General features: G+C 56.5%; 1 protein-coding gene and 1 non-coding gene across 9 annotated transcripts; both read right to left on the bottom strand.

Annotated features, from left to right (window-relative positions):
- Positions 1 to 1,790: 1,790 nt before the first annotated feature.
- On the bottom strand, positions 1,791 to 19,135 carry KBTBD11 (kelch repeat and BTB domain containing 11). Of its 8 annotated transcripts, none has more exons than XM_043893591.1 (2): positions 19,007 to 19,135; positions 1,791 to 4,788 (listed from the first exon to the last, which is right to left on the bottom strand). In XM_043893591.1, exon 2 carries the CDS (start codon positions 4,068 to 4,070, stop codon positions 2,127 to 2,129), a length of 1,944 nt encoding a protein of 647 aa, XP_043749526.1. In that variant the 5' UTR covers positions 4,071 to 4,788; positions 19,007 to 19,135; the 3' UTR covers positions 1,791 to 2,126. The 8 variants fall into 8 exon arrangements, with proteins under 8 accessions (XP_043749526.1, XP_043749522.1, XP_043749529.1 ...); XM_043893587.1 differs by having other exon boundaries at positions 1,791 to 8,711; positions 19,007 to 19,122; XM_043893594.1 differs by lacking the exon at positions 19,007 to 19,135 and adding an exon at positions 18,832 to 18,960.
- TRNAR-GCG lies at positions 12,710 to 12,780 on the bottom strand. The gene has a single exon. It is a non-coding gene; the product is annotated as a tRNA-Arg (tRNA).
- Positions 19,136 to 22,938: the final 3,803 nt, after the last annotated feature.

Raw genomic sequence — 22,938 nt, 5'->3', positions numbered from 1 at the left:
CACAAATCCCCAGAACACACCAGCTGAGACGGCAGAGCTCTGTCCTCAGGACATGCATGAGTTACGCTGAATTTCTAAGCATGCTTAACTGACCACTTTAATGACCACTGCCACTTTAGGAAGCATAACCTATTCCCCGCCCACCCACAGATCGCACAGGCAGGTTCCCTCCCATCACTGATTCATGAGGAAACCACAGTAAGCTACACGTGACTTCATCGACTTCTGTGCCAGTAACCTTCAGTGGGCACTTTTGCTGTCATAAAAAAAAGTGGATTGGATTCAGAATCCAAGTCAGTTGGCCTCTCTTTATGAATATATATTTTATCCTTAAATGTTTAATAAATAGTAAACCCTGCCTTTTAATCCTTGTGCCCTATCACAGTAGTGAAACTTCATGTTAGTTTTATTAATGGTATTTTGGAGTTCACAATTAGACAAAAGTAGTTCATTTGCTGAACTACACTATTTTGTTATTGTTTAATTGCTAATTCATGTCCCACTCTTTTGCAGCCCCACAGACTGCAGCCCACCAGGCTCCTCTGTCCATGGGATTTCCCAGGCAAGAATACTAGAGTGGGTTGCCATTTCCTCCCCTAGGGGGTCTTCCTCACCCGAGTCTCCCGTATTGGCAGCAGATTCTTTACCGCAGAGCCCCCAGGAAAGCCCCAAACTACCTTGCTCCCTCTCGTGTCAATATGCTGTCACTCTGCCACGCTTTCTTAGAATAATGGTTGTAAAAGTAAAGTTCCCTCAGAGTTACAGAATTAATATTTAAAACATCACAATTAGTGGGTTCAAACTACACCTGTATGTTTTTCTTTAGAACTCTCAGACAAGAAAGGATTTTAGTCCCCTTTCAGGGGGAATACTGCTCTCTTCAAGACCACTATAAAACATCACTGCGGCTGGGCACATCTGGCCCCGCTTTCAAAGCAGGCGCGCACCAGGCCGCTGTCAGCCTCTCCTGATCTAAAACCCAAGTAAGAGTCAGTCACTGCTACACCTTTGAACATAATGATGCTGCTGCTGCTGCTAAGTCACTTCAGTCGTGTCCGACTCTGTGCGACCCCATAGACGGCAGCCCACCAGGCTCCCCCGTCCCTGGGATTCTCCAGGCAAGAACACTGGAGTGGGTTGCCATTTCCTTCTCCAATGCAGGAAAGTGAAAAGTGAGAGTGAAGTTGCTCGGTCAGGTCCGACTCTTCGAGACCCCATGGACGGCAGCCTACCAGGCTCCTCCATCCATGGGATTTTCCAGGCAAGAGTAAGGAGTGGGGTGCCATTGCCTTCTCCAGAACATAATGATGAACACCCTTTAAATTGAAAGTATTAAACCCACCTCAGTTAGGTGATGAGAGGGACCTGCTTCCAGGTGTGTGGACCTCTGACCCCGTCTGGGGCCCCTGCAATGACAGGAAATATCTCCAGTGCTCACTGGACAGAAGACCTTATTGGGAATCAAAAATTTCATCTTTAATACTTCTTACATTTGGAGTTGAGCCAATTGCAAGTTGAGCACATAGCGCAGGAACTTTTAAACTAAATTAGAAAAGCTTTAAGAGCTTGATTTATCGGTTATAATTTTAAACTCCAAGCTAAAAATAGTATGACCTTCTTTCAGGTGTTTCCAGGAATATGGTTCACACTGGCCTCATTTAGGACTCCAGTCTGGGAGCCCCTCCGTGTTTCCCAGGGCCTTCTCAGCGGGCAGTAACAAGGGGGCTGGCACCCCGCAGCCCACAGAACTCAAGCCCACCCACTGCACCCGGAAGCGCAGTCTCTGATTGTTTCCTTCTTTCTCAGGTATGTTGTATCTTATTTGCAAAGTTATTTGCTCACATCCTGCATCTTAATCCATCGACCCCCCCTTAAGCAAAGCAAAGCAAAGCAGAAGGAAAGCAGAGTAGAAAGGGGGCCTTGAGGCAGCGTTGGACACGGTCTCCCAGGCCCTGCAACAAGCACTACCTCCTAAGTGATCCCCGTGGGCAGCGCCCACCCCCGACCCTCTCCCCTCGCCTCCGCTCCCCTTGCGCCCTTCCGGGTTCCCAGTTGGGACCTCGGCCCACGGGGCGTTCCCTGTTTCGGGCCGCGGAGGGACATGCCGAGTGACCACCCGGCCCATCTTACGCAGCGCCCTCCTCCCCTCGGTCCGGCTTCTCCTCCGGCAAGTTGAGCACGAAGGGGAAGAGCAGGCCCCGGGCGTCTGCCGGGGTTTGGAGCGAATGGAGCTCAAAGCTGCCTTCCGGGCCCGTGTCACCGGCGCCGGGCTCGCCCTCGGCGGGCGGCACGAAGCGCCAGGTGCCCGCGCGGCTCACGCAGTAGATGGTGCCCTCCAGCGCGGCGCAGCGGAAGGGCTGCAGGCCCGAGGGCGCGCCCGGGGGCCGCAGGTGCGAGGCGCAGCGGCTCCACTGCTTAGCCAGACAGTGGTAACGGAGCACGCTGACCCCCGCGGCCTGCACGGCCGCCGGCGCGTCGCCGCGGGCCCCACACAGGTCGAAGCGGTAGATGAAGCCGTCCAGGGCCACCATGTCGGCTGAGCGCTCGCGGCTGCTGCTGCACGGGCACTCCTGCCACTCGTCGCGCCGCGGGTCGTACTTGAGCAGGCGGTAGAAAAGGGAGCCCCCGGACACGTAGATCTCGCCGTTGCACGTGGTGGCCTCGTGCGCCACGGCGAAGGCGCCCCGGGGCAGCGGGGCCACGGCAGCCCAGCGGTCGGCGCGCGGGTCGTAGCGCTCCACGCTGAGCAGGCACTCGCCGCCCACGGCGTACAGGTGGCCGTCCAGGGCCAGCAGTTGCAGCTGCGAGCGCGCCTGGCGCAGCGGCCTCACGGTGCTCCAGCGATCAGTGGCCGGGTTGTAGCAGAAGACCCGGTCGGAGGGCCTGGCGCGGCCGTCGGGGCCCGCGGGCCCCACGCCTCCAGCCACGAAGAGGTAGTTGTAGAGCACGCAGAGGCCGCAGCCCCGCGCCGGCGCGCCCTCCGGCAGCCGCGTCAGCTCGCGCCACTCGCCGGCCGCCTCGTGGAAGCAGTAGACGGCGGCCTCGCCGCGGCCCTCCGCGTCCCCCGAGGGGCTCTGCGGCCGGCTGCCCGCGCGCTCCCCGGCCGGCCCGAGGGCGGCGGCCAGCAGGCGGGTGCGGCCGGCGCGTAGGCGGCGGCGCAGCAGCAGGTCGCGCTCGGCTCCCGACAGGCGCCCGAAGACGGCAGGCTCGCGCAGCACCTCCAGGTAATGGTCGCTCATGAAGCGGTAGGCGGCCTCGCGCAGCTCGGCCAGCCGCTGCCGCTTAGCCGCGGTCAGCACCTCGAAGCAGTTGGCCAGGCTCAGCTGCGGCGCCACAGCATCGGTGGCGCGCTGCGCGGCGCAGGGCAGCTGCAGGCGGCGCGCGCCGGCCACCACGTCGGCCACGTTGTCGGGGCGCACGCCCGCCATGCGCCCGCTGTACGCGTAGGCCAGCAGCAGCCGCAGCGCCGCCCAGCCCACGCCCTGCACCCGCAGCACGTCCCGGGACGCGCGCGCGCGGAAGTAGTCGCTGCGCGCCGCCAGCACCGCTTTATGCGCCCGCAGCCGGCGGCCCGAGACCTCGATGAGCAGGTCGGGCTCTCCGTGCTCCGGGCCGACGCCGGGGGGCACGGGCGCGGGGTCCGCGGGCTCCTCCGGGGACGCGGGCTCCTTGGCCGGCGGGCGCTCCCCGGGAAACGCGGGCTCCTCGGGGGACGCGGAGTCTTCCGGGGACTCTGGCTCCTCCGGGGACGCGGCGCCCGCGCTGCCGACGCCCCACTGCCTCTCCACCACCCCCCGGCCGCTGCGACACGAGGGCGGCGAGGCCGCTGCGTCCTCCGCCGCGGAGGAGGCGCGAGACTGCGGCGGGGAGTCGTCCCCGGAGCTGAAACACAGGGACGCGCTGAGGCTGCAGGGTGTCTGCGCCGGGGACGCCGCGCCCTCCCCCTCGGCCGCGTCCGGCGGCTGCAGGCTGCCCTCTCCCGGAGCCTCGGGAGCGCCGCCCCGGCCCCCGGCCTGGCCGCACGCTCCGTCGCCCGGGTAGAGGACGCAGGGGACCACCGGGCTCTCCATGCGCGCGCGCTCGGGCGGCTGTCCCCGCTCAGCAGCCCCGCATCACTCCGCCCAGACTCGGGCCGCCCAAGGTCGATGGCTCCTCCGGGCTCCGGGCGCGCGATCAGACCTCACTTGTGTCCACAGCGGGTTTCGCTCTCGCGCCGCTCGGCTCGCGCCCGCCCGCCCGCTCTCCCGAGAAAGGGGTGTGTCGGCGGGAGCGCGCTCCCGCTCGCGGCTGAACTTGTGACCCCAGCGCGGCCTCCGCGGGCTGGCGGCCGTCTGCCCGGGTCTGTGCGGTCCAGGCTCCGCGCGGCGGACGGGACGCTCTGGGCACGGCTCCCGCTCTGCGGGCCGAGCTGTCGGGTACTAAGCACCGGGCCCGCCCTCTCTCTCCGAGTCACCGTCCATCTGTTCGCATCCCATCGCGTCCGCGCTCGGCGCCGGGCTGCGGCCCACGCTTCCCAACCCTGACTTTCAGTCCTGCTTTACAGGCACCCGCCCGGGGAGCTTTCTCCTCGTGTGTGACCCCCGTTCGCCATTAGGGCTGAGCGGGGGGCCTGGCTCGGCAGTGTTCACCTGGGGCGGGTGGGGATGCGTAATTCACTCGCCAGGCGGGCGTTAGGGCAAGTCAGTGCACACACTAGACCCGTCTTCCTCACTCATCCACCGGGGACCTTCCTCTTCCTTTGTCGGAGTATCAGGTGTTTCCATGTCGTATCACCAGCTCTTCGTGTTCCTGTTTACGGGGAAAGAGAGGATGTTTGAGTTTGCATTTTCCATAGGCGATTTCATGTGATACCATCTGTCCCCAGCACCCCCACAGGCTGTAGGCTTCAGATTTGGTGGGAAGGGGATTTTGACTTTTCAGTGCTGGAGAGATACTTCAGTGAATATTATTTAGGAATTAAAAGACTGTTCCTCCCCTGATTTGTGAGGCCTGTAAAGAAGGACCCGGTTCAGCCAAGGGCCTTAAATATTAATACATTGGGTTGAACCACAAAACTGCTGGGTTGGGGATCAGTGACAGTCAATATCAACCGTTCCCAAACTCCAAGCTAATGAGATGTTATGTGTGAAATTAAGAACTCTCACTGAGAAAAGCATGGTTAGCCTATGACACCTCCTCAGTTCTACCCTGGGACAGTTTTCCTGAAACCTGATCCAGTCAGCTATCTCAAATTTGGTCACAACCAGTATTTAAAGAAAGTTGCTGAGCCAGGGCTCTTGTGTGGGCTTGGCCTCCGAGGCTCCAACCTGAAACCCGTTTGATCGGCTCTTTCTCCGCACCACACCTCTGAAAACCTCCAAGAAAGGGACGCTCCAAAGAGCACACATGCCCCCAAAGAGAAGCCAAGACGAAACGAAACAGAGAACAAAACCCACGTAACTCCTTGGAAGGCAGAGGTGAGCGCCTGCAGATGAATCAGAAGAATAAACCATCTTTCCTAAATTGGCCAAATCTTCACTGAGACTCGGCAGCCTGGAGGGGGGCTCTTGGCATAAGGGGTGGGGCAGCTGTGCTCTGGTTTTCCTACAAAGAGGCTGTGGACAAGAGAAACCCGCCAGATGCACGCAGCCAGGCCCGCCGTCTTTCCAGGCTGTGTTCGCCTCTTAGACGAGATACAGTGACATGTAACCACCTACCCTCAGCTGCTTCTGATTCTCTGCTAACCATACTTAATACTGTTACCTGATCCCTATAAATGTGCAGGGTTGAGTGTATGTATATATGTAAACACTCATCCTTGCCCGGCTCTTTCCTGCGGCCATGTTAGGAAAAAGGCTTTCCTATATTCTCAGAAATACAAGTGTCTCAGAGTTGGAAATTCTAGATGTTCAGTTCCCTCTCCCTTCCTCTGTCTCTCTTCCCCTCCCTCCCTCTCTATTTCCCAGAAACTTTAACAGTACCCTGTGGGCATATTCCCACGTGCAGAGCGCTGTCTAGGACGTGTGGAAAGGCAGCGTGGGGACGGTGGGGACAGGCTGAAACTCTGACCACAGGCGTGAGGGTCATGGGGGTGCTGCGTGTTTACTCAGCTGTGCCCCAGCCCGCGGAGCCGCTGGGGAGGCGCTGTGTCCACTGAGGTGGAGATGAACTCCGGCCCCTGGTGACCGGAATGTGATGACAGACTGGAAACCGGCACAGATTTTATAAGCAAAGGTTCTGGCTTTTTCCCAAAATGCCAGAGGTGTTTTCTTAGTCAGCTGAGTCATTCAGGGGAAGTTAGATAAAAAGTAACACATACTTACATATCTTACTCAAATATATGTGTACACCTCCGTCTGAAATAAAACCAGAGAACGGGCTCTCTGATTTGCCTCTCTCTTTTCACACTTTCTCTGTATGGTATGGCCAGTCTTGGGCCTCAGAAAACTAACTAGTTTTTGGCCAGGAAAAGAGTTCCAGAACTTCCTAGTTCCCTCTCTGGCCTGACTCTCATCAGAATGTGCACAGGCCCAACCCCTGCGGGTTCTCCTCTTGGAAGTCATCACAGACTCGAAGCCAAGGCAGGGCATGGGACTCACTTGAAAAGCCTGAGTTTGGAACTCTCATGTTTTAAAAGCTCTCCAGAATCCATTTAAAGCCTGAAAGAATCGGGCAAAGCAGAAATTTTGTCATAGCTGCACTGGGCAAGAGCTGCGTGATGAAACAGACACAATCTAGGCGGTCAGTGGCCTTAGCAGGCACGGCCGTGCCCACTCCCCGTGTGCCATCCGCTGTCTGAGGGAAGGTGCTGCAGGCTGACAGGTCTGCCTCACCCCCACCCCGACACACGGCGCAGGACACACGGTCAGCATCCCCAGGAGAGAGCAGGGGACCACTTCCTTTCCCAAATGACGTTCAAGAAACTCAACTTTCAGAGCGAAACCCTCTCCCCCAGAATGACCCGTTACTGTGGTTTGGCCTTAAAATGGATGGGAAGGAATCAGCCCATTTTGTGTATAAGAGTCCTCAGAGGCATTGGCAGGTCTGCCAAGACGCTCAGGTCAGGTTGCTTTGGTTGGAAGTCCGGGATTTCCAAAGGGACTTTTCCCCATGTTGTGCTTGGCTCTGGAATCAGAGTCCCCCCCTCGGAGGCTCTGGGAGGATCCTGAGCCTGGCGCCCGCCCTGACAGCAAGGAAACCACCAGACTCCCCGCTGACCGTGGCTCGGGAAGGGCCTCCCCCGACCACCTTTCTGGGGCTGTTAGATGAACAACCGCCTCTCCGCCTGTGGTTGTGACTGACTGGAGGGATGTGTCAGCAGAGTTGTGGGTGTGCGATAGTAACAGGATCCTTCCTGACTATTGGTGAGAAAATATTTTAATAGGAACATGTCTGCTTTAAATATAACTTAGGTAGCACTTCCCGTGAAGGATATACATCTCTTCTCCAGTGTAAATACCCAAGCAGAAGTTTTTAGCCTCTTCCTATGAATTTCTTCCCTCTCTATATGAATTTTTTTGAAAAAAAGACTGTGTATGATTTCCAAATGTGGACATTATTTATGCACTTAATGTGGACATCAGATCATTTAAAATTAAGTATGTTTCATTATCATGATATAGGTTGCTAAAAAGAATCTCCCTTTCAAATAAAGTCAATTTTTTAAAAACATTAATGAACAGACTTAGGAAGTTTATCTAAAGACCTGCAGCGCCTGTTGTTGCAGCCAGTTCCTTCTGGGGGTCCTCTGGGTCAGGCCTGCCGTGTGTGTAATCCGAGTGTCCAGCCACCTGCTTTTGACAGCAGGGTCTCAGGACCACTCCCTGACCCTGCCCGCCGCTGATCCACACACACCAGGACGACCCCACCCACACAGTGAGCAGCCAGTGAATCCTGGGATGACGTTAACCTGAGTCTACTCTGCCAGCCTACGGCACTGTAATTTTTAACTTGCTTTTCACGAAGGACATTTCTAAGACTCCGCAGACTGTAAGGCAGCCTCAGTGCAGGAGTGGCCGTGACACAGTTCACGCCTGTCTCGTCTATCCTCCAGGAACTGCTGTCGTATGTTACACACGTGACCCTTGCAGGAGCCCTTCTGTGGGGCTGCAGTTTTTAGCCCTGTTTTGCCAGAGGAAATGAGATGTGAAGCAGTCTCACCAACTTCATATGATTAACCAGCCCAGCGCCTGGCAGGTGGCTGAGCCAGATGGGGCCCACTGCCTGGCTCCAGCATCCATGCTGCCCAGCGCCCGCCCCATGCTCCGGGTCCTTCTGTCTGCTACTTCTGTTTTGGTTTTTTTTTAATTTTATTGTGTATTTTGGCTGTGCTGGGTCTGCAGGGTGCCAGCGTTCTCTGGTTGCAGTGCAGAGGGGCTCTCTAGCTGTGGCGATGGCCTCTCCTGTGGTGGGGCACGAGCCCCAGGGCCTGCCGTCTTCAGTAGCGGTGGTTCCCTGGGCTCTTGAGCACAGGCTCAGCAGTTGTGGCGCACAGTTGCTCCAAGGCATGTGGGATCTTCCTGGACTAGGAATCAAACCTGAGTCTCCTGCGTTGGCGGGCGGATTCTTTACCACTGAGCCGCCAGGGAGGTCCTTCCAGTTTTGAAGGTGAAGCCCGGGTCTTTGCCGCATCCGCGTGCCTGGCTGAGGGACACCTACGAGACGCTGGTGGGTCTGGTCCGCTGCCCAGCGTGTCCAGGGGTCAGCATGCTGACGGCGCGGGCTGTCCCAGCCTGGAGAGGGAAGCAGATGGAGATGCAGGCAGGTCTGGCGGGAACGGGCTGCTGGGGCTGTCTGTGTGGGCGTGATTTAGGGGAATAACAGCAGGCTGACTCTCTGGCAGGGATGCACTGGTGGAAGTAAAATTAGAGAATTTCCTGAAGAAAAGCCTTTACGTAATAGCTGTTCACAAAGTCCAAACTCCTTAGGCTGGAAAACAAGGCATTGAGCCGTCTGCTCCCAGGTCTGCCCTGAGCTCGGCCCTCATCCTTGGCCAGAAAGGCCTCTCCACCCGCGGAGTGAGCACAGAACTGCCTCTGCGCCCTGGTGAGCCCCGTGAGGCTGTGTGTGCGTGCACACCCCACACACATGTGCCTCTGCGTGCAGACCCCATGCCCTGGTGAGCCCGGTGAGGTTGTGTGCATGTGTACACCCCACGCAGGTGTACCTGTGTGTGCAGATCCCGCACCCTGATGAGCCCTGTGAGGCTGTGTGTGCGTGCACACCCCATGCAAGTGTGCCTGTGTGTGCTGATCCCGCGCCTTGGTGAGCCCTGCATGGCTGTGTGCACGTGTACACCCCACACAGGTGTACCTGTGTATATAGACCCATGCCCTGATGAGCCCCGTGAGGCTGTGTGTGTGTGCACACCCCACACAGGTGTGCCTGTGTGTGCTGACCCTGCGCCCTGATGAGCCCGGTGAGGCTGTGTGTGCGTGCAAACCCACACAGGTGTGCCTCTGCGTGCAAACCCTGCACCCTGCCCTCCCAGAGCGCCGTCAAGAGCACGGCCTGCCAGTCCTCCTGCTGCAGCCACATTGCCTCAGTTTATGCAGGAGAGAGGCCCCAAGGGTCAGAGAGCCGAAATCAGGGGAGCGTCTCTGTGCCCTTGGCTGTCGCCAGTGACGAGCCATCTGGGTAAGATGATGCCCGGGGTGAAGGGATGAGATGTACATTAATCCAACAGGACAACTAGGTCATGAAGATCTGTAGGAGAGCTTCACCACTCCGCCTCCCTCGTCAGATCATAAGTCTTTGTCTATATTTGAGAGAAACACACGGTGTCAGAGCATCGTGACTCACGAGACAGCCCTTGGTAGGAGATGGACTCTCACTCCTGAATCTGCACACTAGAGTGGGGGGACTCGGGGGCATTGCTGCTTCGGGCTCCGGGGACCCTGTGCCTTCAATCACCACCAAACGTGACATCACACAGACAGGACCCGACTTGGTGCCGTTACAACATGGTCCTGTGCTCCACGGAGTCACAGACCCCGAGGAGCTGAAAGGAGAACAGGTGGAGATAAACGTGTGCATTCGTCACTTGGAAGACTCCCAAGTGAGATGAGTGCAAATGACACCCTTGGTTTCCAGATGCGCCTTCAGGGAGCAAGGCCAGAACGCGCTGCAAGAGAAACACGTGCCTCTTGTTTGCAGCTCAGGTTCAGGAGATGTTGGCCTGGGCAGACACGACTGTGAACACTGCAATCCCACACGGGACCACCGGGGCTGGAAAGAGGTGCATGGACCACAGTCCCAGCAGGAAACCTGTAGCCATGAGACCCAGTTCCGAGCAACGGTTGAGTAACCTGAACTCTTCTAAGATAAGGCTGTCTTGTGCATCCTCTGAAATCAGAGGTGAGCTCTCCAGCAGAGATGGGAAGCTGGAGTCAGAAGTGAGAGACTTGCCTGGGCTGAACAAATTCACACTTCCCCCAGTTCTTCAATCTGTTAAAGTCCCATTAGCGGTGATAAATAATTAATAGTATTCTGTCACTTACTTGGTTCACATATTGAGCAGATCTAGCTGAACACCCACAATATTTCAGGAAGTGCCCTTGGTCCTAGAGGGTAGCAGGAACCAAAAAGACTTGACCTTGGCCCCCGCAGAGCTCCCAGTCTAGGGAGAAAGTAAACCTAAGCCATCATTATACAAATTCTAGTGAATTACAAACCACGTAAACAAGGGTCTGAGAGGCATGATAGACCTGGTTTCTACTGGCATTGGGGAAGATTCCTGAGAGCAGGAGGGAACCAGACACAGGGCCAGCAGAAGAGAGAACAGACTCCTTGGGTTGGAAACAAGCTTGACCAGTTCAGAAACTGGAGAGCCTGGCGCGGCCAGGAGCCCCGGGGTGAGCAGGGCCGGGCCCCACCCCACCCTCACATCCAAATGACAACAGGCATCCTCTGATGGCTTCAAAGAAGTGAAGGGAGGTGACAAGGCAGCCTGTTTCAGAAAGAATGCTTTGTGTCCTTCTGTACAAAAAGCTTGATTAAACGTCTTTTAGACTGATTTTCCATCACTGCCAAAAGGACCACACACATTAAAATGGATGAACTACATCTACATGTACCGGTGTGAATAAATTCCAAACACATAATTTTGAATTTTGGAAGGTTTGCCATTTGCAGAAAGATGCCATATAATACGATCTTCTGCTCATGCTTGGGCTCAGTCATATCTGACTCTGTGTGAGCCCATGGACTGTACCCCAGGCTCCTCTGTCCCTGGGATTCTCCAGCAAGAATACTGGAGTGGGTTGCCATTTACTCTCCCAGCGGATCTTCCTGACCCAGGGACTGAACCTGTCTCCTGTGTCTCCTGCATTGGCAGGTGTATTCCTTACCACTGAGCTGCCTGGGAGCACCATAATACTATTTACATACATTTAAACATGAAAAAAACAACAACTGTGTGTCACTCATGGAAGTGTGAAAGGGACAGGATTGGTGGGGGGTGGGGGAAGTGTTGTCCACCTGCTGGGTTAGCACCTGGTTTCCTAAGGATTTGAAGTGTAAACGGCAAGATGATAACATGTACTACAGCTCACTGGGATAACATTGATATTTTAATCACATTATTAATGGTGTTTGATTATTTCATAACTTACAACTTAAAAATGTTATCCCATATGTGTAATGAGTATTCATCAATTAAATAATCAATCTGGACTGCGACTGACTCTCATGGAAGCCACACATAATTAAGTCACTCACTAGGTAACAAGACTCCTAAGTTGCCATATTCTTAGTGCTAGAGTATGTGAGTAAAGTCAAGGTCAAACTGAAATGTGGAGAAGTTAAATAAAAACTCACATTTTATAATTTTCAAAGCTCTAAGCTCTTGGTTTTATAGAGAGATTTGTCCAAGATCACACACCCGTTGCTGGCAAGTTAGAACCCAGACCCCTCTCTACTAATCGCACTTGCTTACTTATCGCTGTTGGCACGAATGGACCACAGCTAGAAAGCCCTGTCTCTGACCTCTGTCCTGCTTTGTTGTGGTTAAGATGTAACAATAGAGCCCCCCCACCACCACCGCCCCGCCCGTGTCCTCAGGTATCCTGCCGGTTCCCAGAAGCGATGCTCTTGACCTAGGCCCGCCCCCTCCGGCTCAGCAGGTCCTGGGAAAGGGCCTGAGTCTTGCCTGGAAACCGCAGCGGAGCAGAACCGCCTTCTGTTTGGCTGTCAGGAGACAAGGAACCTGGCGGAGAGCTTACAGGGAGGAATTCATCCAAATTCAACATGTGATCTCTGTCCTCTAAGCAACGAGGGTGGCGGACGGGACGCGGAGGCAGATGAAATGCCAGCTCGTCTCTCACTGTTGACACCTGGCTTCTGAAGCAGAAATCCAGACACGGTCTGCCAGTGGGAGTTCCTCCATGTGAGCATCAGAGAGGTCTCTCCCATCAGGACAGTCCTGAGACAGCCAGGAATAAGTGGATGCAAAAACGAAGTATTTAAATGATCTTGAGACTCAATCCAAGGAAACTATTGGGTTGCCCAAAAAATTAGCTAGGGCTTTTGTTACATTATATAGAAAAACCCAAACATTTTGGCCAACCCAATATATTATCAACCTGCTGTCTTTGCAAACTCTTTGAAAGTGAAAGTGTTAGCTGCTCAGTCATGTCCAGCCCTTTCTGATCCCATGGACTGTAGCCCTCCAGGCTCCTCTGTCCATGGGATTCTCCAGGGGGTAGACTGCCATGTCCTCCTCCAGGGGATCTTCCCAACCCAGGGATCGAACCTGTGTCTCCTGCATCGCAGGCAGATTCTTTACCACTGAGTCACCTGGGAAGCCCAACATCTGCCTAAATAGAGTTTATAGGTGACGGCTGCCAACATACTGGTTTCCACTGCATTTCCCCCAAATGTGGGTGTGGAGTCGGGGCTGCGGTGGGATCAGGGTGAGGGGTCACCTCAGTCTCAGGAAGAGGCTATTTTGGGAAACAGCACTCCCACTCGGGCAGACACCACAGGCGGCCAGGCAGTAGTGACTCTGGGGAGGGTGTGACACCCCCCCACACACACATACACATCGCCCTTTCCGCCGTCTTCTGGGGTCTGGAAGTCTACAAGGAGGTGGCCGCACCCCGCTAGTGCAGGAGGCGGCTGTGATGCCCCACGGCCCAGCGGGGTGGAGGGCGTCTGCAGGTCTGGTCCCAGCACAGCCGACTCCGGGAGCCCCTCACACAGCGGGCTCTCCCGGGCAGGGTGGGCTCCACCGCGCCAAGGGCCTGGGCCATGGCCAGCACCCGGGGGTGGGGCCCTCTCTCCCAGGCTTTCCGCCTGGGCCGCTGGCCTTGATCTCTTTAGAGTTATGCAAGGAAGCCCTGCCCCACACCGCCCCGCCCTCGGAGACCAAAGGGCCAGCGAGGCTGACTTCTCCCCACACGAGGACCCTGCGCGCGGACCTGGACACCCAGCCTCGGCGGGACACGAACCTCAAGGGCCAGGGCGCCGGGCCGCGGGAGGGTGAGCGGAGGGCCGCACTCAGCACCTCGGAGCGGGCAGCTCAGCCTGGGAGCCCGCAGCCGCGGAAGGAGCTGGAGGGGGCGCGGCGGGATGGCGCGGGACGTGGCCCATGGTCCCCGAGGCCCCTTGGTGCAGCCTGGCCGCGTGGACAGGATGAGAGAGGAGGGGCGGTCACCTCCCGGGTGACAGCGGCCCCCGCGGGTGTGCCCCCGGATCTTAAACGCTGGTCACTGCGGTGAGGGAGGCTGTGCCGAAAACGGCAATCACGCCGCTTCCGCTCTTAGCACGCACACTCAGGGGCCTGGTGCCCACGTGTGAGAAGTCCGGGGCCTCCGGGGACCCAGCTGGAGCCCAGAGAGACAGTGCTGCCAGGGGCCCAGCGCCGCCGCCCGTGCCCCCAGCTGGCAGCGGATGTGGGCGGCCTCGAGGGCATCCATCGAGCTTCCCCGCCAGACTGCCCAGCCTACAAGTCTACAGGGCACGGCAGCCCTGCAGTTTTGAGCCGGCAGGTCTGGAGTGGTCAGTTATGGAGCCGCCTGGACGGGGCTGACAGCAAGGCAGGAACAGCGCGGTGGCCCCAGCTGGGCTGGCAGTGGGCAACTGCGTCAGGGCTTGAAGGACAGGCCGGCGGGGCTCCTGGACTGGGCGCTGGGCGGCAGGGCTCAGCAGCACCGCGGCCCGCGATGCCAGAGAGGAGGGTGCTCAGTGGGCTGGGGATGACGCCAGAGGAGACTTCCAGGGGGCCGGGGCGGGGGTGGCTGCTGAGTGCTCTCTGTGTGACCTGAGAGAAGAGGGGAGCTGGAGAAGGAAGGGTTTCGTTTTCAAGTGCAATTTGGAGGAAACATAAAGGAAGCAGGCTCACTGGGTTCACAGATGAAGCTCTTCTCCTTTCCAGCGCCTCCAAGACTGTCGAATTCAGACCCAGCTTCAGAGCCAAGATCAGTCCAGGCAGCACAATCTGATCTCTCCTTAAGACCTCCTGGTATCTGAGGGGCACCAGGCAGAGGCCCTGGAAGGGTCCTGCGGTAAACAACAGGGCTTCTAGGAATTTTAAGGATGCTTTTCACAGCAGCCTTGCAGGGAGTCCAAGGTGGAGAAAGGACTGAGTGGATTTCTGGATGACACCTTTGTCTAATGGCTTCAATCCCAGCAGATCCATAGAAAGCCCACAGTGTTTTTAAGATAATTGCACAGGAAGAGATTCTGCCAGCTTGGAGTCAATGGGACAGATCAGCTCAAAGAGACCAGGAGGCAGGCTGAGAAAATCACTCAGCTGCAAGCACCAGGCACTTTTTATGAAAAAGGGAGGACGACTTGGAGGATCAAGAAGACAGAGCCAGGAGCATCTGAGAATCACTCCCGGAGCCGGAACGGAGCCCGCTTGTGTCCGACGGCCCTGCAGGGCTGCCCACGGAGCAGCCACTGCGTGTCGCCCTTCCCATCTGGACAGGACAGTGGCGATGCATCAGCCTGGCTGGGCCGCCACACCCAGGTGTTTGCTCAAATGCCAGGTATTTCTGTGAAGGTATTTTTAGATGAAATTAATATTCAGACCAGCAGACTTGGAGGAAATGTCATTACTCTTCACAGTGTCTGAGACCCGCTCCCTGGTTCACAGACTGTGTCTTCTCCTGTGTCCTCAGCTGGAGGAAGGGCTGGGGTCTCCGCGGGGTCTCTGTTATCAGGCACTTAGCCCATCATAGGGGCTGCACCCTCACGACCTCATCACCTCCTGAAGCCCCCCACCTCCTAATACCATCACCTGGGTGTTGGGCGCAGCATGTGCATTTGGGGAACACACAGACACTCAGTCTGCAGCAGCCAGTAGGTTTGTCGGTTGGTCGTCAGACGACCCCGCCGGCTAGAGCGGGCTTCCTGTTATCTGTGCTGGGCACCGCGGCCCACGGGAAGCTACCGGCCACCCAGTGTCATAACAAGGCTCGTGCCTGTCAGCGACCATTCTGACGTCTGTCTGAGGAACTGGTTGTGGGGGCCAGGGCGGTGCGGGGGGCCCAGCAGGGTGCTGCAGTGGGAGCGGGAGGCAACCCTGGCTTGGACAGAGGCAGCGGCTCGGCGTCTGCACCGTAGCCCCGCGACTAAGGGCTCTCAGGGACAGCGCTGAGGGCACCCCCCTCAGCACAGGGGCCCCTGCTTACACAACGCGAGTCCACGTCCTCCCCCTGGGCAGTCTCACTCTGTGAGCCATGTGGTCTCAGCTCTTCAAAGTTAATCCACGTCCTACTCCATCTAGGCCTAGTGTGTAAAGCTCCGTCAATTTACAGAGGAAATGCCACAGTTAATGAGGGATAAACGTGTATTAAGTCACAAATCTGACATGGCCAGGGTGCCCATCGGCCTGCCTTCTTTCTCTGACACGCCAGCGTCTCTGACCACCATCTCTGCGGGGTGGCCCCTGTCCTCCTTTGCTCGGCTTCACCCTTCAGACCCCAACTCACAATCCCCGCATCAGATGCTTTCATAGGGGTTTGTTCCTTTCCTTCAGAGACACTGCCTGCTTATTACCACACACGAATTAACATCACTTTCACCATATCAGGACCCAAGCTGCCGCGAGACAGTTTGGGGGAGACAGAGGCTGTGTCAGTTTTAAATGCCATTATACTCCCAGCACCTAGAACTGCGCCTGACCTGGGTGGGGCAGACACTCGATAGATGTTTGTGAAAGGAAGAAATTGGTTTTTAATCCATTGAATATTGTATAAGACTTGCAACGGTTTCAATTTCCAAAGTGCTGTTTATTTTAATATTCTTTCCAGCAGGAGCTGGCTTGCTGGCAAAAGGCAAACTCCTGGAAGTTCTTAGTTTATCCCAAAAGCCAGTGCTCATTGTTAACTATTTAACAAAGAGCTGCGGGTGCCAACACTGTCATTTTAGAGTAATTACAATAATTCCAAGAGAAAAACCAAGTCAAGGCCCCAGTGGAGACACTAATCCCTGAACTCCCCAGAACAGAGCCGCCCAGGGTCAGCAGAGGAGGACGCGCTGGGGGATAGGGTGGGTCTGGTCTGTGCCCCGACGGCCCTGCGGGCACCTCTGGGGCAGCCCTGCAGCCGTCCTCCTGGGCCACCGCACCTCCAACTAGGGAGGCCAAGGGGCATTACAGCCGCCTAAGTAGTTCCAGATTCACCGCAGAGCTGTGATTACAGACAATTTATGCTGTTGGTATTTAGAAAAAAACTGAAACAGGATCCCAGATGGAGGCCCCACAGCACGGAGGGCCGCCTGGTTTCAGCTCAGGGACGAGAGTGGACTTGGAGCTGAAAGGAGGCCTCCTGCTTCCCCAGTGCCAGCGTGGCAGCTTGTATGAGCACATACGGAAACGGAGCGATGGGGCTGCCAGGAAGATGCTCAGGGACGAAGAGACAGCCTCACCACGTTCCCAGACCCTCTGTTCTCCCAGCGCTGGAGCCAGCAGCCGGCACGGTCCCACCCCAGGAACACCCAGACACTGGGATCACAGGGGACCGCACAAAGCCAGGCTGCCCCAGCAGCTCATTCTGATGAACCACGGACACTTCACTGTCTCCTCCCCTCCTCCCATACCCAAGAGGGCCTTATGGCCTGTAAGCAAAATCTCTGAACTCTTTTCATTGCATTCTAATTATATTATCAGCAGTATCCCCTGCAATTGACATTAAAAGGTGGAGAGACTTTATTTCTTTAAACATTTGCTTTGTTAGTCCCCAAAGGGACAGCTGGAACCTCCTGTTGCAGTGCATTCAGGGGACCTGTCCCTGGGCAAATCTGAGGGATGGAGTGCTCCCTTCTGCATTTCCCGGGTAGGGAGGACTCCTAATAATAGGGCACCATTAGCTCAGCCTAAGAGGCCAGGGGAACACTGGCGGTCCATTAAGGGTCCTAGTTGGAAGCTGAGTACCTGCTGGTTGACGCCAAAAGGAGGGAGGCGGCCTGATCACAGGCTGGGAACAGAGTGAACTCGCACCCCCCCCCACCCCCACTGAGGGGCTGCACAGGGATTTAAAATCTGCCTGCAAGGCGCCTTTAGTGCTTTGAGCAGAAATAATTATTACATTGATCTATTCTTTTCCTTGCCCTTAGAATAGATGTGGGGGTGGGTGGAGATAGAGGATGTGGTTTTGTAGGAACCTAAGAAGCGGTGGAATTTTTTTTTTAACTTACTTAAGGCTACAGGAGCAACCACGCCAGAGTGGCAGACACTGCCGGACCCGCCTGAATGCGGTTGGGGGGCGGGCGGGAGGCTTTCCGCGGAAATGCATTTAACCTCCCCTTCAGACACGTGAGCCGGCCACACGCTGTCTTTATTGAAATGCGGCTTCTTCTCGCGCCCGCCCCCGGCCATCGTGATGTCAGGCACGTTCCAACCCAAGCGACAAGCACCGCTGGTGGCCCGTCTGGTCGGTCAGTGGGGCAGACTCCGAGAAAAGAAAGTGCTGGGCTACCTTGCCAGCCCAGCAGCCCGCGAGCCCCCAGCAATGCCGGCTGCACCAGGAGGGGCTCCCGGGGGGTCGTGGAGGGCCCCGGGGGGTCCGCAAGGCAGTCAGGGCGGGTGATGGGGGCGAACCGGCGAGGAGCCCCTGCACCCACTCCGGCACTTCCCACCCCTCCGCGGTCCCAGGTCCGGGAGGGCCCTCCCACCCGCTTCCTGTGGCGCCGAGACGGATGCTCCGGAGGCAGCGCGGCCCGGCCATGGCCGCCCGAGAGCCAGGCCCGCGCAGCGCTGAGCACAGGCCCAGGCACTCCTCGGGAGCTGGAAGTGACCGGCCCCGCTGGCCGCAAACGTGGCCACTGGGCCGGGCCGCCTCCCCAAGGAGCGTCCGGCCTGGGGCGCGGGGCGCGGGGCGCGGGCCTGGCTCCTCCCCGCCGGCTCCGGCCGCTCCGCCCCCGAGCTGGCTCCGGCTGGGTTGCGCTCGCCGAAGCGCGATCGGCGGCGGGAACGACGGAGAGACCACGGTTCCCCTGGGGCTGTGTCCTCGGAGGCGGTCGCCGCGGGCACGGCGCAGGGGCTAGTCGCCCCCCGCTTCCGGCAGCAGGGCCCGGGGAGTCCCCGCGCCGCCCCCTCCACTAGGCACCCTGGAGCCGGAGCCGGGCGGCACCCCACACCCCCACGGCAAGCAGGGCCACCGGGCGGTCTCCCCGCGCTCCCCACCGCCCCCGCCCGGGCGGCCACCCCTGTCCCGGGCAGTGCCCACTCTCGGACCCCGGGCCCAATTACCCTCCGCCTCCTGGGCCGTATAGCCGCTGCCTGCCCCTGGGGGCCCACCCCTACCTCGCAGGTCCGCGCCGCGCCCTCCACCCGGCGCCCTCCCGCGCCCGGGGTGCGGAGCCCTCGCCGGGGTCCCCGACGCGCGCGCGCCGGCCTCTCCCGCGCACCTGTAAGAACGCCGGGGGCGGGCGGGCTGCCTCCCGCGCACCTGCGCGAGCGCCCGCGGGGGCCCGCGCGTCTTTCCGGGTCCCCGCGACGCCAGTCGGCCCAGCGAGTGCCCCCGGCGCCCCCGGCCCGGGCAGCGCGCACTCGGCCGCCGCGGCGGCGGGGCCCGGCACTCACCGCGTCCTGGAGGCCGCGCCGGGCGCCGGCGGATCTGAGAAACGCGCCGAGGCGGGGACGCGGGCGGGAGGGCGGCCGCAGCCCGGGGCCGGGAGCGCGTGCTCGGGAGCGCGCCGGCGCGCCCCGGCCCCCGGCCGCCAGCCCAGAGCCCTCGCCGCTCGCTTAACCCTTTCCTGGACAGGGAGGTCCCGCGGCCAGCCGGCTGGACGCGCGGGAGGCGCGGGCTGCGGCCTGGACCCCTCGCACCGCGTACAGACTGAGTTTGAATCCAACAGCTCCGCCACTACCGAGCGAGAAACAGGTTCCCGCTGGCGTGGGCCCCGCCACAAACCAGGCTCTTTTGTGTCCTAGTCCCCCCATCCCCCCCGAAAAAAGAATATACATAAAATAAAATAATGGAATTTAGAGTTTAAGTTTTTGGAAAATTAGGGACGATGCGTTGTTGAAACATTTAGTGGTTAAAAAACTGCCTACATCCGTACAGACTCCGGAGTAAAAAGGCAACATTGAGAACACTCAGGTAGAGGAAACGCTGAAACTTGTTCTTGTATCTAGAAACGTGGCCCCCCACCTCCAGGTCCCCGCAGCGGGGACGGGGCGCAGGACGACGGGGGGCCCTCCGAACCTGGACCGCGAACCTCGGGGAGCAGCAGGACACGAGGTGCGCCCCCCCAACCCCGCCCCAGCCTCCGCGGCTTTGTTACTGAACACAGCTCTCCTGCAGGGTCAGCTCTAGTTAAGACTGGACCGCTGGGGCTTCCCTGGTGGCTTAATGGTAAAGAATCTGCCTGCCAATGCAGGGAACATGAGTTTGATCCCTGGTCCAGGATGATCCGGCATGCCTCAGAGCGACTACACCACCACAGCTCCTGAGTGGGGCTCTGAAGCCTGGGAGCCGCGACTGCTGAGTCCACATGCCCTAGGTCCCGTCCTCCAGGAGACAGGCCGCTGCAGTGAGAAGCCCTCGTACCACAACTGGAGGGTATCCCTTACTCTCTGCAACTAGAGAAAATAAGCTCGCAGCAACGAAGTTCAATCACATCTAATAAATAAATTTTAAAAAAAGACTGGACCCCTGATGGTCAATGTTATTTTTAAAGGTTTTGTGAAAAGTGATGATTAAATTTCCATAGGCACAGAAAGCTTATGTCTTTACTGTTATTTTTAAAAATTTTGCCTTCGTCAGTCTTCACCAGTTAAATGTTAACGTGCTCTTCGGTTTTCAGTACCAGAGTTAGTGCCCTGAGACCATCCTTTAAAAGATCGTTTAATTACTAAGTACAATACATCAGGATTGGGGTTAAAGGAGGCAGACATAGAGCAAACTATTGGGAAATAACATCCTTAAATTATCAATTAATTCTAGCGGATGCAGACCTTTGGATGCTAAAATAACTCCTATCCTGCACCATTTTTATTTTACCCAACTGATGTCAGAAGTATTTTAGAATCTTCTGGGATCGTTTTAGTGCATCTCTGAAAGGTAAAAACTTTACCTTTTTCAACGGAGATTGCGTATAACCAGCTTACCCTACACCTTGATTTGAAGATATCTGGAGGGGAGTTTAAATGTATACTCTCCCCGAATCTTCTCAAGAGGAACGCGGGCCTGACCGTAGCCTCACAGCACCATCTGGCTTCCTCGGCCACCTGTCTACATCAGCCTCCAGGGGCCACCAGGCCTTCCCCGGCCACAGGTGCTGTCACCACTGAGGTCCCGGTCTGTCCTCTCCACCACTCTGCCAGCTTCCAGAGATCCACTCGTAAGTCATATTAACTTTTCTCCCCAGCAGATTTACAATACTTGGCATATACTAGGTTCTCAGTAAACGTTTACTGAAGGAATGAAAAAATAAATGAATTAACTTGAAACACCCGTGCAATCTCTATACCATCTAGTGGAGAAGCCGGGTGGGGAACCTCATTTATTTTCAGACTTCAGATGTTTTGCTTTATTTTTCACTTTTTGACCACGCCATGCCATATGCGGGATCCCAGATCCCCGGCCAGGCATCGAACCTGTGCCCCCTTCAGTGGAAGCTCGGTGTCTTAACCACTGACTCACCAGGGAAGTCCCTAGATGCTTATTATTTTTTTTAATGCACGCTGGCCCCAATGTGATCAATGGAAAATGCAGAGAAACATTCATTTCAGTTCAGTCGTGTCTGACTCTTTGTGACCCCATGAACCGCAGCACGCCAGGCCTCCCTATCCATCACCAACTCCTGGAGTCCACCCAAACCCATGTCCATCGAGTCAGGGATGCCATCCAGCCATCTCATCCTCTGTCCTCCTCCTGCCCTCAATCTTTCCCAGCATCAGGGTCTTTTCAAATAAGTCAGCTCTTCGCATCAGGTGGCCAAAGTATTGGAGTTTCAGCTTCAACATCAGTCCTTCCAATGAACACCCATGACTGATCTCCTTTAGGATGGACTGGTTGGATCTCCTTGCGGCCCAAGGGACCCTCAAGAGTCTTCTCCAACACCACAGTTCAAAAGCATCAATTCTTCAGTGCTCAGCTTTCTTTATAGTCCAGCTCTCACATCCATACATGACCACTGGAAAAACCATAGCCTTCACTAGACAGATCTTTGTTGGCAAAGTAATGTCTCTGCTTTTTAATATGCTTTCTAGGTTGGTCATAACTTTCCTTCCAAGGAGTAAGCGTCTTTTAATTTCATTGCTGCAATCACCATCTAAGAAACATTACATATATTTAATTAGGAGTTCATTCAAATGCCAGGGACCTCTAGATTTCCTGAAATTGAACCTGGGGTATAAAAATGTCAAGAAGCACTAGCTATCTTAAATATTTTTTAAAGACATCTATCTCTAGAGTCTTTCAAGAAAACTATTTTGCTATTTAAATTCTCATGGCTCAGAGCCTGCTCTTGATGGTAGACTTCAATTGTGCAAATATATCACTGTGCAAAACTGTGCCCGAAAAATAGAACTAAAGCTCATGGAATCATCCTTGTCACGATGGTTAACAGGCCCCTGAAGGTGACCCAGGTCCCAGGCTGGGGGCAGTGGGGGGAGCTCAAAGCCACATTTGGAAGCTTCCTAGAGCAGGGGGGAGAACGGGACTTTGGAATCTGGCTGGTGGGGTTTCTAACACCAGTTTCACCACTGCAAGTACTGTGAATTTTGGACAAGATCTTTACTGTCTGTGCTCACTGTCCATCTCTGTGAAGTGGGGTGTGACTGTCCTCCCCGGGGAAGAAACCACGATGCTGGCTACAAAGCACTCAGCGCCGTAGGTCGTAATCTTAGGGGAGCAAGACTCACCCTTGTCACTTCTGATTCTGTCACTGCTGCTCAGGGTGATTTCTAGCAAATACCTTGGCCTCCCCAACTCTGTGCTCCCTCATAGAGTGTGTATCGTGTGTGGAAGAGGGGGTGGCTGGCAGGTCACGGCCACCGGTTCTGAGCCCTGAGTGCTAGTACCAGAGAGCAGAGCATTTTCCCTTGAATAGCCCTGAGCATTTTCCTTTTAACAGCCCCGAGTTCACACGCTCCCCCAGCCTTCCACAAGGGAAAAAAAAGCAATTAAATTCCAGTAGCTGTCAGGAATTGATCCAATCACTACAAAGTACTTTGAGTCTCTTGGCATGAAAAATTAATTAGAATATCTGTGTGTTGGCGTGGAAACCGCATTCCCTGGTTCATTTAAGAGTTCTGTGCACATTGTAGAAAAGGCAAGCCCTGCTCCTGGTTGCTTCCCTGCATTCCCCCAACCCCAGCCTGACTACTCCCTTCAGCTCTGTTGAACCCTGGGTGCATCTCCATCCTTTTGTGAGCTACTCCGTGAACAGTGGGGGCGCCTTTCTTCATGTCTTGAGTGTTTCTGGTGCCTAGAGCCTTGTGCTCAGAACAAAGGATGCTGCCAAGCTCTCTGGAGCACTGCTGGCTCCTGACTGAACAGGGCGCAC

Source organism: Cervus elaphus, chromosome 32 (genome assembly GCF_910594005.1).
Source record: "Cervus elaphus chromosome 32, mCerEla1.1, whole genome shotgun sequence".
In the NCBI taxonomy this organism is placed as follows: domain Eukaryota; kingdom Metazoa; phylum Chordata; class Mammalia; order Artiodactyla; family Cervidae; genus Cervus; species Cervus elaphus.
Note: the sequence above shows the minus strand (reverse complement) of the source record. Positions and strands in the feature narration are given on the sequence as shown.

Coding starts and splice junctions, on each gene's coding strand:
- KBTBD11 (XM_043893591.1), bottom strand. CDS start 4,070: ATGGAGAGCCCGGTGGTCCCCTGCGTCCTCTACCCGGGCGACGGAGCG.